The sequence below is a fragment of the Carettochelys insculpta genome, chromosome 4 (assembly GCF_033958435.1).
Source record: "Carettochelys insculpta isolate YL-2023 chromosome 4, ASM3395843v1, whole genome shotgun sequence".
NCBI classification, from domain to species: domain Eukaryota; kingdom Metazoa; phylum Chordata; order Testudines; family Carettochelyidae; genus Carettochelys; species Carettochelys insculpta.
Genome location: NC_134140.1, coordinates 54,992,595 through 55,006,066, shown reverse-complemented (window position 1 = coordinate 55,006,066; position 13,472 = coordinate 54,992,595). Strand labels below are relative to the sequence as shown.

The 13,472-nt window shown below is 36.5% G+C and overlaps 1 protein-coding gene across 13 annotated transcripts in view; it reads right to left on the bottom strand.

Moving 5' to 3' along the window:
* The window catches only part of SLC7A2 (solute carrier family 7 member 2), a 109,500-nt gene that overhangs the window by 13,304 nt on the left and 82,724 nt on the right, over positions 1–13,472 (bottom strand). For 12 of the 13 annotated variants that reach the window (XR_012645378.1, XR_012645375.1, XR_012645377.1 and 9 more), the window contains exons 4-8: positions 9,760–9,925; positions 9,064–9,200; positions 7,885–8,107; positions 5,142–5,281; positions 327–429 (exon numbers count right to left, since the gene is read on the bottom strand). Coding sequence is in view for 6 of the 13 variants with exons in the window: in XM_074992851.1 (XP_074848952.1) it covers positions 327–429; positions 5,142–5,281; positions 7,885–8,107; positions 9,064–9,200; positions 9,760–9,925 (769 nt within the window). In the remaining 7 variants the exon portion in view is untranslated. Of the gene's footprint in view, positions 1–326; positions 430–4,669; positions 4,807–5,141; positions 5,282–7,884; positions 8,108–9,063; positions 9,201–9,759; positions 9,926–13,472 lie in introns of all 13 variants that reach the window. The other variant, XM_074992856.1, reaches the window with a different exon arrangement.

Sequence of the window (13,472 nt, the reverse complement as noted above, 5' to 3'; positions counted from 1 at the left end):
GTCTGTGGGGGTCCTTTGAAAAGGTCCCCATCTACACAGGTGGTATGCGTTCTGACAGCGGCACTTTCGAATCACACACAGCCTCCGTTATGCTAATGAGGCACTGCATATTCATGTCAGTGCCTCATTAGCATCTTCCAAACTGCCTCATTAACATGCCCAGTCATGTGTAGACACAGCCAAAGATATTAACAAGTTATATGTGTGAAGCAAATTTTACAATGTGTTAACTGGAATAAAAGTCATACAAACACAAATGGTATTTTCAATGTATTCTGCATAAAATATAGTAAACCAACAAAGGAAATGAAGGGGATGGGGCTTACCTGAGGATGAGAACACAGGCTGCTACAAGTGAGTAAGCAAGAAGTGTACCAATAGACATCATATCCACCAGAGCCTTTAGGTCAAAAAGAAATGCCATTATTGCTAAGGGAAAAAAAAAAAAAAGAGAAATGCAGAATTTGAATGAAGGTTACATATTCAGAGTCCAGATTTTGAAGGCAGCCTCAACAATCTACATACAAAATTTTTATGTAGGTGACTTACTAAAAGTAACACAAAAGAAACCATGATAATGCAGAAAAATGAATTTTCAAAGTCAAGATCCACACCTTTAAACTTGATTGCCCAGAGTTGAACACTTAACTCTCTATGTAGGCATTGAAATAAAATTAGTCTGTTTTCAGTGACTCTGAGGATCCGTAACTCACTCTGGTTACGCAGCACCTCCTGAAAGTCACCTTTACTTGGGTAGCTAAACAGGGATTTAGGTGCCTACTACCTTTCGGGAAACAAGTTCACAAATTTTGACCCACTTTTTTTTTCAAATACAAGACTCCCAGAGAATATCTAGGAAATACTAATAAAAGCCTTCCAGAAAAAATTCTACATATTCTATATGCTGTGTGATTTTTAATATGGTTATGTTGGGTATGTATTTGATTGTATAGCAGGAATGGTTCTTAAGTTTAAGACAATACGGGTAAACACCATAAAATTAGGAAGGAACATAACGAAAAATACATTTTAGGAGGTTCCTTACTGCTGTCATAAAACATTGATTCATTTTCAACTATGAAAATTGATGCGTAACATCACCCTACGTGAAAACATTTCTCATTTAAAAATATAACAACATTTACTGCTATTAAAGTAGCGTAGAAAATTTTGGGGAATAGTTAATTGTTAAAGAGCCAGCTCCTGCAAGCATGCTGTGCACAGAACTCTTACTCAGATTCTACATGCTGAGGGCTTGCAGGCTCAGAGGTTGAAACCACAGTCTTACAGGGGGAATGAATTTACTGACCTGTATGTAAAATAGATTGAATCAGGACCTTAATCTACAACCAGTGCATGTAATTTGTATATACTATGCTTTTAATGCATCAAATCACTTGAGAATCTGCTTAAATCCCATTAAGCACATCCTTGGCGAACTGAAGCCGAACTGGAAACTACAGACAAAAAGTAAGCCAATGTAACTGTTGAATCAGGGTAAATAAAATCTTAGTATTTTGCAGGTGATTTCTTGAGTGCTTAATGAACAACTCTGTTTTAAAATGACTAATTTCATGCCAGCTAGGCTACTTCACTTTGACTTCTGACATGTTTCTTCGTTTAGGGTTAGTCTCACCAGGATGGGGTTGACTCTGTCTGAGCCCTCCTTCTCCTTTCCTGATTGTCTTGAAGCAGATCCTCAGAAATTCCACAGCTAACCAGATCCTTTTGTATGACATCCATCCATCTAGTTTTGACTCTTCTAACCTTCTTTTAACCCTTTGCTTCCAAGTTTCACACGTTTTCTATGTATATCTTTTCACATGCCCAATTCATCTACAAAGGGATTCCATCAGCTTTTCTATAATTGATATCCCCTTCAAACCTCCCCTAATTCATTAGTTCCAAACACGGTCCATCCTTAGAACACCAAACAGCCATCTCAGTATTTTCATTTCTTCTCTATTCAAAATCCGCTCCAGTTTCTTTTGCGCTGTCCAACGTTCAGGGACATATAAAAGTACAGGCTTAATTACCATCTTACATATCTTCCTTTTCAATTTGATATGCTTCTTCCTTCTGCAGATCATTCTGCTCAGTCCTCCCCATTTAGTCCACAGAAGTTCAACCATTAGTTCACTATTATCCTGTACTGACAAATCTAGGTATTTAAACTTTGGCACATAGAGGTAGTGGCTGGTCCTCCAGACTTTACAGGCCCATTATCTTCTTGCAAGTTATCACTGAATGAACATGCTATGTGTTCAATTTCTGCTGATTTTCATGCCATTTCTTCTAGGTATGCCTCTCTCTCTCTCTCTCTCAGTCTCTCTAACTCTTCCACTTCTTCTCTGCTTCCCTCATGAATACATCATCATCTGCAAAAAGCATGCACCTGGGTGCCACTCTGGATTTTCTCTGTAAGTGCACTGAGCACCAATATGAACACAAAGGAGCTTAGTGCTAAGTCTTGATGTTCTCCAACTCTTACTAGAAGCCTTCCACTTTCTCCAGATAGTCTTCTGACTGTGATAAAAGTACGCTTGTACATGTTCTGGAGGAGTCTGATTCACTGTTCATATATCTGGTTCATTCCTATACCCCAGGTGACTCTTAGAATGTGATCATAAGCCTTCTCCAGACTGATGAATACTATGTGTAGAATTGTCCTTTTTTCTCTATATTTTCACACTAGCAAAAATAGCTTCCATTGCTTTTTTTTTACTTGCCTGGCGTGAATCCAAAATGACTGCCGCTGACCTTTATTTATCTTCATCGCCAATAAGTGCGTTTATCCTTATTCACGCATTATTTTATATTTCATATATGTGTGTGTGTAAGCATACACCCACACCTTCTTGGTTTTTATATATTACATACACACGTCTTTTCGATCATGAAGAAAATCAGAAAAGATTAATTCCCCCAAATAAGACTGCAATATAACTAAAAATATCAGTTAATTTGTTAGGCTAATCATTAACCAAGGAAAGTCATTTCCTCAACAATCATGGAAACACCCTACATTCACGTGTGAGCAGGAAGGTTTGTACAAAAACTATAAAGAATTCTGTGAGAAGACTTTTTGTACATTTCACTTCCCAGGGTGCTCAGAGACTAGCTCCAAGAGGCAGAGCTGAAGAATGGCAGAATGTGTATATGTGCATAAACCAAAACAAAGAAATTAGATTTAACTGTAATCCTTCCAGTCTTGAAAGTGTTCTTGCATATTACATGTTAATTTTATCGTATTCTGGCTAACTGTAGCAAATAATTATTATATTTAAAATACTACCAGTTTTTACTTTGTATGTTTTTAAATGAGAGCATTATTTGTGGTCAACAAGGTGTGTAACTATACAGCCAAGAAATTTGCTTTTGAAGATCAGCCATATTAGTATTTACACAGTACATCCCAAGTTTCTGAATACACTATTAGTGGCAAGGCAGAAAATAGTACATCTTTATTATTGTTAGCATCATAAATGTAGGACATATATTCATTCTAGAAAAGTAAGTAAATACACAGGTTGAACATCTCTAGTCCGGGATTTGTGGTGCAGCATACTTTCCTCAATTATAGTTGCACTTTAATGCAACAATGTGGGACGTGCATGTAAAATGAATTAATGTATATCTTCTAGTTTCCAATTTTTTGTACTAGGTTTAGCTTCTCTCTTGATAAGTAAATATATGGAAGTTGGATAAGTGTGAATTATATAAAATAATTATAGTTTACAATTTTTGTATCTACTAAGTGAGAAAAATTCATGTAACAGAACCATTAACGTTTTGAAAGAAAATAAATATAAGCTTATGCCCATTTTGATAATACTGTTCTCCAAGCATATAATTTCTATTTTTATTATGGTTAGCATCATAAACGGAGGCTATATATTCATTTTTGCAAGGTAGGTAAATATACAGGTTGAACATCTCTGGTCAGGCTCTCTTGGGACCTGACTGCTGCTGAAATAGAGATTTTGCTGAACTACAGGAGGTCAATATTGTCTAGCAGCATTACCATCACTTCCACTGCTTACTGGGCTCTTAAAAAATATTTAGGGGTAAATAATAGCACAGAACACAAAGCCAGGACTGGCGGCTGTAAACAAACTTTACAGGACAATGGGAAACTTGGCCACACCCATGATCTGCCTAACTAAAGTCTAACATCTAGCTAACTGAAATCACGCTGGACCATGGATGGTGCCAGACCAGAGAGAACCAGACTAGAGCAGTTCAAGCTGTATTTGTATTATCCAATCCAATCTCCATATTTCCCTTTCCCTGCCATATGAAAAGCTCATGCAGAGTTTACAGGAAGGCTGAGCTTTGAAGCACACAAACCATCCACAAAAAAAAATCTCATTTTATACACCGTTAAAAATAGAAAACATTTCAGATGATCCAAAGTAAACAACTAGGTTTCTTTTGTAATACAAGAAAAGCCAAACTTAGAACACACAAAAATCTGTAAGTTCATTGACATCAAGGACATCACCACCACCATGACTGCCATGATTTGGAATGTTTATGCCCATCAATTAGTTAGCAATTTTGTTCCCAACTTACATGCATGAGAAATTAACAACCCTTTTTATATTCCATGCACGTGCATACAAGGTTCAAATTCCAGGTTTGAGAAACCTATGTTTTTAGAGCTTACCAGAGATGACCCCTGCTGTCAAAGTGGCAGCAACTGGTGTCTGCCTCTTACTCACTTTGGCAAGAAACCTAAACAGTAAACCATCTCGTGCCATGGCAAACAGAATGCGGGGCAGAGGAAACATAGAGCCGAGAAGACTAGAACAGAAAAATTTAAAGTTCAAAGACACATTATTAAAAGCACTGTGTTCCACTAGTAAAGTCAACTAAAATGCAAAGCTAGGAAAAGCTTATTTTATGTTTTTGTAATGTTCTTTTGAAACTGTGCTTCAAAGCACTTGAGATTAACCAACCAACCAACCAACCAAAAAAAAAAATCTGTGGTAGAAAAAAGGTTATTTTACCTTGAGACAATCATATTTCATTCTTTCAGTCAAAAACAAACCAAAACTTGCCTGGCAGTATTTGATTTCCACATACACAATGTATGAAGCAGTGTACCTTTTCCTACAATAATCAGCACTCAATCTCACCTGCTACTGCACCCGATGACAAAGTAGCAATAACTGGAGTCTTCGTTTTGGAATTGATTTGAGCTAGACATTTGAAAAGCAACCCATCTTCCGCCATAGCATAGATTACACGTGGCATTGGGAAAATGGATCCAAGAAGACTGAGTAAAAAGCAAACATATGCAACATGGCAAAACATAATTCATGCAAAGTTATGTCATAGAAAAGAGAAACAATGCTAATTACTGGCATGTTTCACTGAAAACAAAATTTATGAGAGTAAAAATATTGTAGAACAAAGATACTACAGTTTGGACACAAATAGGTATATTTTGTTTCTGAAAACCATGAGATGTGTTGTTCTCAGTTCTGTGGTAATGGAATTGCTCCCCTGTAAAGAGTGGTAAAATAACTAAATAACTTTGTCCATCACTGTAGTTCTTGGCATACTACTCGACTAGGAGTATAGCTCTGCTATGCCGTTGAGAATTATTGTTCCTTGAGCAATTCTGTCCATCAGCAAAAGTGAATCAAACAAGCAATATTGCTTCACACATTCTGCAGCCTCAAACTCAGCATCACACAGTATAAACTTAATTCTATTATTCCTCTCAATTAAAGAACTGGTAGCCAAGCTACCTTGTTATTCCTGGTTTTAATTAGTGATGCGAGGTAACCTATTTGTTTAAAATTGTTGATATTTGCAGAATTTGAACTCCTAGTGACTCAAACTTCTTTCTGTATTTAAAATATTTAAAAATTGTCAGGTTTCTTTCCTTCACGTCAAAATAACCGCAGTACAACAAACCAAGAAACAACAAATTCACACAGTTTAGCCTTTGCAATAGATATTTCACTTCTTAGTCAGGTGAAACTGAGATTTTACGATACAGCCAGGAAGTCCCTTTTTGCTACAAAGAACCGAATACATCAATTACATAAATTCAGTGGGTGTGCCCCTTTTACGCTCCACACAGAATCTAAGCCATTTCAGCACTGCTTGTGAAATGCAGCATTACAATTAAATGCATATGCAGCACTACCAATCATTCACACCTTAATTCAGGGGCAGGCAATAAGTTGGAAGCAGTTCGCCAGGGTTAGCCCCTGCTGGGTCACCAACACTTTATTTACCTGCATGTCTGCAGATAACATGCTTGCAACTCCCATTGGCCATGGATTGCTGTTCCTGGCCAACGCGATCTGCAGGAAGTGGCACAGACTGCAACATCACTTCCTGCAGCTCCCATTGGCAGGGGAAGTGAACAGCAATCCACAGCCAATAGAAGCTGCAAAAGGCCAAACTGGCGGAGAAGAAGGTAAACAAAGTGCCAGTAGCCTGCCATGGGCTAATCTTGGTGAACTGTCTCCAGCCCACAGGCTACTCATTGCCACCCCTGCATTAACTGCTTTGCGGCTGATTTAGGAAAGCACTTAAGCACCAACTTAAAGTTAGCATGTGCTTAATTGCCCTTTCCCAATAAAGATGTTTTTTTTTTCCTGAATCAAGGCCAAGAAATCTAAATTTGAAGAATAAATAATATTTCAATATGGGTATCACCAAAGACTTTTTCATATTTTTACTGTATTGCTTTTGTAGAAGTTAATTATGCTTCTCATCTTCAGAATGAATTCTGGTACATAACCAAAATACATAAATACTGTAAACATTTTTTATTTTGAATGATATAGCATAGTAAAAGGTAAATGTGGAGATCAAAGTAATATTCCTAACATATCAGTTTATTATACCATCAAGGTAAAGAATTATAAGTAATTTTTTAAATTAAAAAAAATTAAAGTGCGATATTATCCCTCTGAGAATAAACTTGGATGTTAAACACTGTGAAATACTTTAGAACAAAATTAAGAAATACATAATTAATATTTGGTAACCAATTTTTAAAATGTCTATGTAAAATTTTCTTCTCAGCTGCTATTTATTTGTTCTACTTTCCATTTAAATATTTTCTTTTACATTTTATGGAGACAAATATTATAAAAATCATAAAATGCTGGAGTGTACTTCAGCATCACTGTAGAAAGTTATAGTCCCAAAACTAAATGTACAAACATAATTTATCTGAACACACATGCTTAAAATTCTTCTAGCTGCTCATTTAGAGCATTGTCCTTTTTATAATCTTTCATGCAGTTATCTTCCACAATCAATATGCTTCTATACATGACTACCCGTGATCTACCTCAGTGACATCAACATTAGTCCTTAAATAAGCAAGCCTGTTTATTTTTTATGGCCAGCTGTTGACCCCAGACTTCTCACACATTTGAGGTCATTTAAAACTTTTTAGTAATGTATATGAGTTCAGTTAGCTAAAAAAGAGACTTTTGGGGCTGTTCCTAAGTGAAAATACAAAGCAATATTCCTTTCTAAATAGTTTCATAGGCCACATTACATCTGGGCTATAATATATAGGAAGATGCATGTACTATACATATTAATATAGCACACAATCTAGTCAACTCTTCCAACTAAAATCATACATTAGACTACAGCAAGATTACTTTTATATTCTACCAATAGGTAATTATTGATAGATGTTTTCATCAATTGTTATAGAGTCCAACAGGTTGCTTAAAATTACGACTTGCAATTACAACTCCTACAGATAGTTTATAGTGATAACATGTATTTACTGTTAACGCTTAAGAAAATGCACCCTCAATTTAAAAAGTGTGGAAATACATTGCACTTTTCAGGGATCTTATTTCCTAATAAAATTAGTACTTTTTTCTTCCTTACCTTGTGGACAGAGCACACAGGGACCCTACTGCTACAACATACTTGGCAGGACCCCATCCAACATATTCAAATGCTAGAGGAAGAGGACTTTTCTCATCTAGAAGATAGTATGGCATCATAAGAGTCAAAGCTGCTGAAACACCAAAATAGGCCATAAAACAGACAAGCAGGGAAGTCACAATTCCGATAGGTATAGCCTTCTGAGGATTCCTGACTTCTTCCCCTGAGGAGGAAAAACAAACTCTCTTAGTAATCTATGAAAACTTTTCATCTTCTATTTTATACACAGAAAAAAGGCAAGTTTCGAAATCTGCATCTGAAGAATAATAATTTTAATATTCCACATAGTGATACAGTATGTAACCTAGAACTTTGTGTCCAGACATAGCACAAAACTATAAGTTATGTAAACTGACATTATATGCAGAATTTTCTGTCTCTCTCTCTCTCTCTCTCTCTCTCAATATCTCAAATGCTATATAATATATATACATAGCATATATATAGCATATATATATAAAGTGCCCCTAGTCTTTGTTTTCCAGAAGGTAGGAATAGACAACAGGAGATAGATCACTTCATGATTACCTGTTCTGTTCATTCCTTCTGAAGCACCTGGCATTGACCACTATTAGACGACAGGATAGTGGGCTAGATGGATCATTGGACCTGATATTGCCATTGTTACGCCACTGTCATAGTTTGTCTGTGAGCTGCCAGAACCATACCTTCCTAGAGGTAAGGTGTTGAGATTCTACTGTGCAGAGTTTCATAACTATTAATTTCACATTAGCCTAAAATAAGTTCTAAGGAACTAACTGTGGCTACGCAGCCTCTGAGGGTTTTTTAAAGTTACAATTAAGCTTATTTTTAAAGGCAAGAGGCCTGCCCATATGCACTTTGCATAAAAAGCGTGTGCTGATTAGTTCCTACACTCTGCCATTACCATTGTAACAGCAGGCAAACAGAATATTTTTCATGCTGTAAATTTGTTTTTCCGTGGAATGAGAAAGCCATGTTCAAGAGTGGTCTCAATCTCTTTCTGGACATGGTAATAGATTTTAAGAGCAGAGAGAGAGACAGATATAAAGGCAGACAGTGGAGAAAAGATGTATACAGATACACAGTTTGATCAACGTTTTACTTCAAAGAGAGAGAGAGACAAAAACCTCATCTTACCAGTTGTTGCAATGCAATCAAATCCCACAAAGGCATAAAAACATGTTGCAGCACCAGCCAATGTTCCAGTAAAACCATATGGCATAAAACCACCAACTCCAAATATGCTTGTCACGTTTATCCAGGAAGAAAAATTTCTACAGAAAATTGAAATACAACCGAAAAAAAGAATTTTTAATGTAAAGAAATCCAATAGTCTTTTATCAACAGTAACACTACCTGAACACTTTTAAAATACAGAGTACACCCAAGATAAGGATCTTTTTGCAAAGGTCTCAGTGCAAATTATCTTTGTATAAAGTTTGAGCTAAAGATCTTCCATCATAAAAAATTCATTAACAACAGACAAAAATTGGATTATCAAATAAACATTACAGCCCCTGGTCCTGTTCCCATTGGAACTAATGGCAAAACATGCATTGACTTTAACGGTACTGGATCAGGTCCAACATAGGGCATTACAAATAAATCTCTAACTTTATACATGCACACGGATCACTTTTCAGGTGACTAAGGCTGAGATTACTAACAGGACACAAGTCTACATTTCCCAACCACACAATAAATCTAAATTTGTTGCTACAATGGATCAGATACCATAGCTACATGTAAAGCAGGAACTGTCACCAGAAGCTGGTTAATATAGGACCAAGAAAAACTGAAGAAAATTGGGAAGTGAAAAGGAAAAAAAATTACTCTGCTTGCGCTGTGAGGTTTATGAGAGATTCTTCACTTATTTTCCAGTTGTCACCATCTCCTTTCACAAAGCCAGAAATCATAACAAAGAGGAGAACCAAGATGTTAACAGCAGTGAAGATCTTATTCACCCATGCAGATTCTTTCACTCCAAAAGACAAAAGACCTATGAAGTACAAGAGGGGATTTTAAAGGGTCAACATCTCCTTTAGGGAGTCATATAGCATCTTAGAAACATGTGCACATGCTAACATTGTGACTTACTCTAATTTTAGTATTTAATGTTACTGAATCTAGACACTAGATCTATGGCTAGGCGCTTGTACTAAGTTAATAAGCACTTTATATTATGATGATAGACACTGCTTAAACACTGTGAAATAAGGATTTTAATCTTCTCTCACTCCAAAAGTGGATGACTGACTTTCTCTTACACTGATTCCACTTCTCACCAGACAAAAATACTTATGGGAACTGTAGCTTACTTCTTTGCTGTGTTCCCAGTCCATACTTCTATTTGGGATAAAGGAACTTTTAGGCCTAATAAAACTAAAAGAAACACTGGGAACTCACTGAATTTAAAATATATACATTCATGAGTTCGCTTGAAGTGATTAGACAGTCTATGGAAAACTACATTTGATTTTACAAACGCACAGTAACTACAAATGAAAAACCCCTGTCAGAGTGAATTCTTCCATGTAAGTGCAGGATATAGTCTTGCAAGCCTATGAATGAGCAAGCAAAAAAAAATAAAAATAAAAGGAGAGGCATTTTCTGTAATGATTAGAATTCTCTGTCTACCATGCCCATGGCTCAGGATAGGGCATCACAATGATTTTTAAAATCTCATGTAGAGTAGTTAAAAAAAAAAGTAGAAATTTTGTTTAAAAAGAAAAAAAATTAAATGCATATTTTTTCTTCCATATTTTGAGCAGCTATAATCTAATTTTATCAGGGAACATCCTTGTGCTGTCCTGAGCTCCTAGAATAACGGGGTCATCCAATAGATCAGGAACTTTCAACCTGTATTCATTCATGCACCCTTATAAAATTTCAAATAGAGGTGTGGACCCCTTTGGATATTGTAAATGTAGTCTGCAGACCTCCAGAGATACATGGATCACAGGTGGAAAACAACTGATATACGTATAAAAAAGGAAAAAGACGGCCCAAGAAAGCACAGACCAGTCAGCTTAACTTTTGTACCAGGAAAGATAATAGAGCAAATAATTAAGGAATCTGTTTGCAACCATCTGGAAGATAATGAGGTGATAAGTGACAGTCAGCATGGATTTGCGAAGAACAATTTGTGAAGAACAAATCATGACAAACCAACCTGATAGGTTTTGTTTTTTTTTTAATATGATACCAAGCTTTGTGGGTAAGAGGAAAGCATCAGATGTGGTATACCTAGACTTGAGTAAAGCATTTAATATAGTCCTGCATAACTTCCTTATAAATTAACTAGAGAAATACAACTTAGATAGGGTTACTATAAGGTGGGTGCACAACTGATTGGCTAACCCTTCCCAGAAACTAGTTATCAATGATTCACAATCATGCTGTAAGAAATAAAAAGTGGGGTTCCACAGGGAACAGTTTTCGGACCGGTTCTTTTCTATATCTTCATCAAGCTATTTAGATAATGGCATAGAAAGTACAATTATAAAGTTTGTGCATGATTCCAAACTGGGAGAGATTGCAAATGATTTGAAGGATAGGATTATAATTCAAAATAATCCGGACAAACTGGAGAAATAGTCTGAGGTAAATAAGACGAAATTCAATAAGGACAAATTCAAAAGTACTCTGGAAGGAATAATCAGTTTTACACATACTAAATTGAAAATAACTTTCTTGGAAGGAGTACTACAAAAAGGTATCTAGAGGTTGTAAATACCACAAGTTAAATATAAGTCAACAGTGTCACACTGGTATAAAAAAAGCAAACATCATTTTGACATGTATTAAGAGGAGTGTTATAAGACACAAGAAATAATTCTTCTGTTCTACTGTGTTGATTTGGCCTCAACTGGAACTGGCTCCAGTTCTGGGTGCCACATTTCAGGAAAGATGTGGACAAACTGGAGAAGGTCCTGAGAAGAGCAACAAAAATGTTTAAAGGTCTAGAAAATGTGACCTATGGGGTTGAAAGAACTGGCTCTGTTTTGTCTAGAAAAGAGAACACAGACAGGGGACATGATCACAGTTTTCAAGTACCTAGGGGGCAGAAAAATTATTCTCCTTAACCTCTGGTGATAAGACAAGAAGCAATGAGCCCAAATTGTATGAAGGGAGGTTTAGGCTGGACTTTCTGTCAGGATGGTTAACCACTAGAATAAATTGCATAGAGAGGTTGTGGAATGTCCATCATTGAAGATTTTTAAGAGATGGTCTAGAAGGTGCTCGGTCCTGCCTGGAGTGGAGGGGACTGAACTTGACCTCTCAAGGTGCATTCCTGGTCTACTTTTCTATGCTTATTAAAATGCTATAGCTCCTAAGCTACTTTGATATAGAGAGAATTCCTTGATCTTCTGTACTGTTCTGCAAATCAGGGTATAAAATAAACTACACCACTGAGACGCTCTCAAATTAAAGACTTTTCCAGAATTTGTCTTTCTTGGGATCAGAAAGTTTTGTCAAGAAATCTCTTCCGACAGTGACGTCTGTTGGCAGATCACTGTAGCGTAACCGTAGCTTGGCTGTTCGAAAATTAATGCCAATTAATTTCCAACTAAAAAAACATCTTTTCTTAGAAGCTCTGATTCATTTTTGCTGTTTCTGTACGGCCGAGGCTGTTAACTTTTCTCAGCTACCTCAAAAGCTTCTGGGTAAATTCCCCAAAATACTTAATCTGATTTAGGAGACAAACATCGGCGAGGCTTAAAACTTCAAAAGTGCCTAAGTCCCTGTTGCACATTTTACATTTTAGTCCAGGAGCAGTTCAAAAGCTGCCCAGCTGATCAGCAGTGCATCCACAGCCCCTCCCCGAGGGTAGCATTTGTTTCTATTCATGGTGCACATCTGCACATGCCTCAGGGCACATAACAAAATGTATTCCGCCCATGGATGGAAAAAATCAGAGGGAACACTGATGCTCACCCACCTAAGCAAAATCCTGTCATTACCACAACCGTAATCCCCCTTCCCTCCGTCTTACTCATCTATTTTTAGGCCTGTTACGTGAGTTAAGTTTTGCCAGTTATGCCACTCGTTCTCGTTTGAGAATAAAAGCGTCTTCACAGGGGATTATGGCAACATAACTATGTGGTTTAAACTCACATATTAGCTTATGCCAGTGTAACTTTCCTGTGCAGACAAACCCTTACTTAACTGTTTGGGTCACATATCTATTTTGGTTGTTAATTTTTTAGGGCCTGGGACAAGTCTTCTTTCTATAAAGTATCTAACATACTTTTGATGCAAATAAATAATCATTAATGCTATCATTCTACATAAACATAGGCTGTCAATAAACATAGGCTGTTTCATAGGCTGCATCATCAAAACATGAGCAACATTTACTGACACAGAATAGCTGCTCCATCTAAAAAACTAGTCATATTTGTTTTCATTTCTGAGGGAAAAAGAACCCCACAGAAACAAACTATGGTAATATTTAGTTGTCTGGTATGAGGCTTGGGATTTCCTATTGCAAAATGTTGCATTGGTAAAATGCATTAGGAATAAAATTATTTACAGTTGTCAAA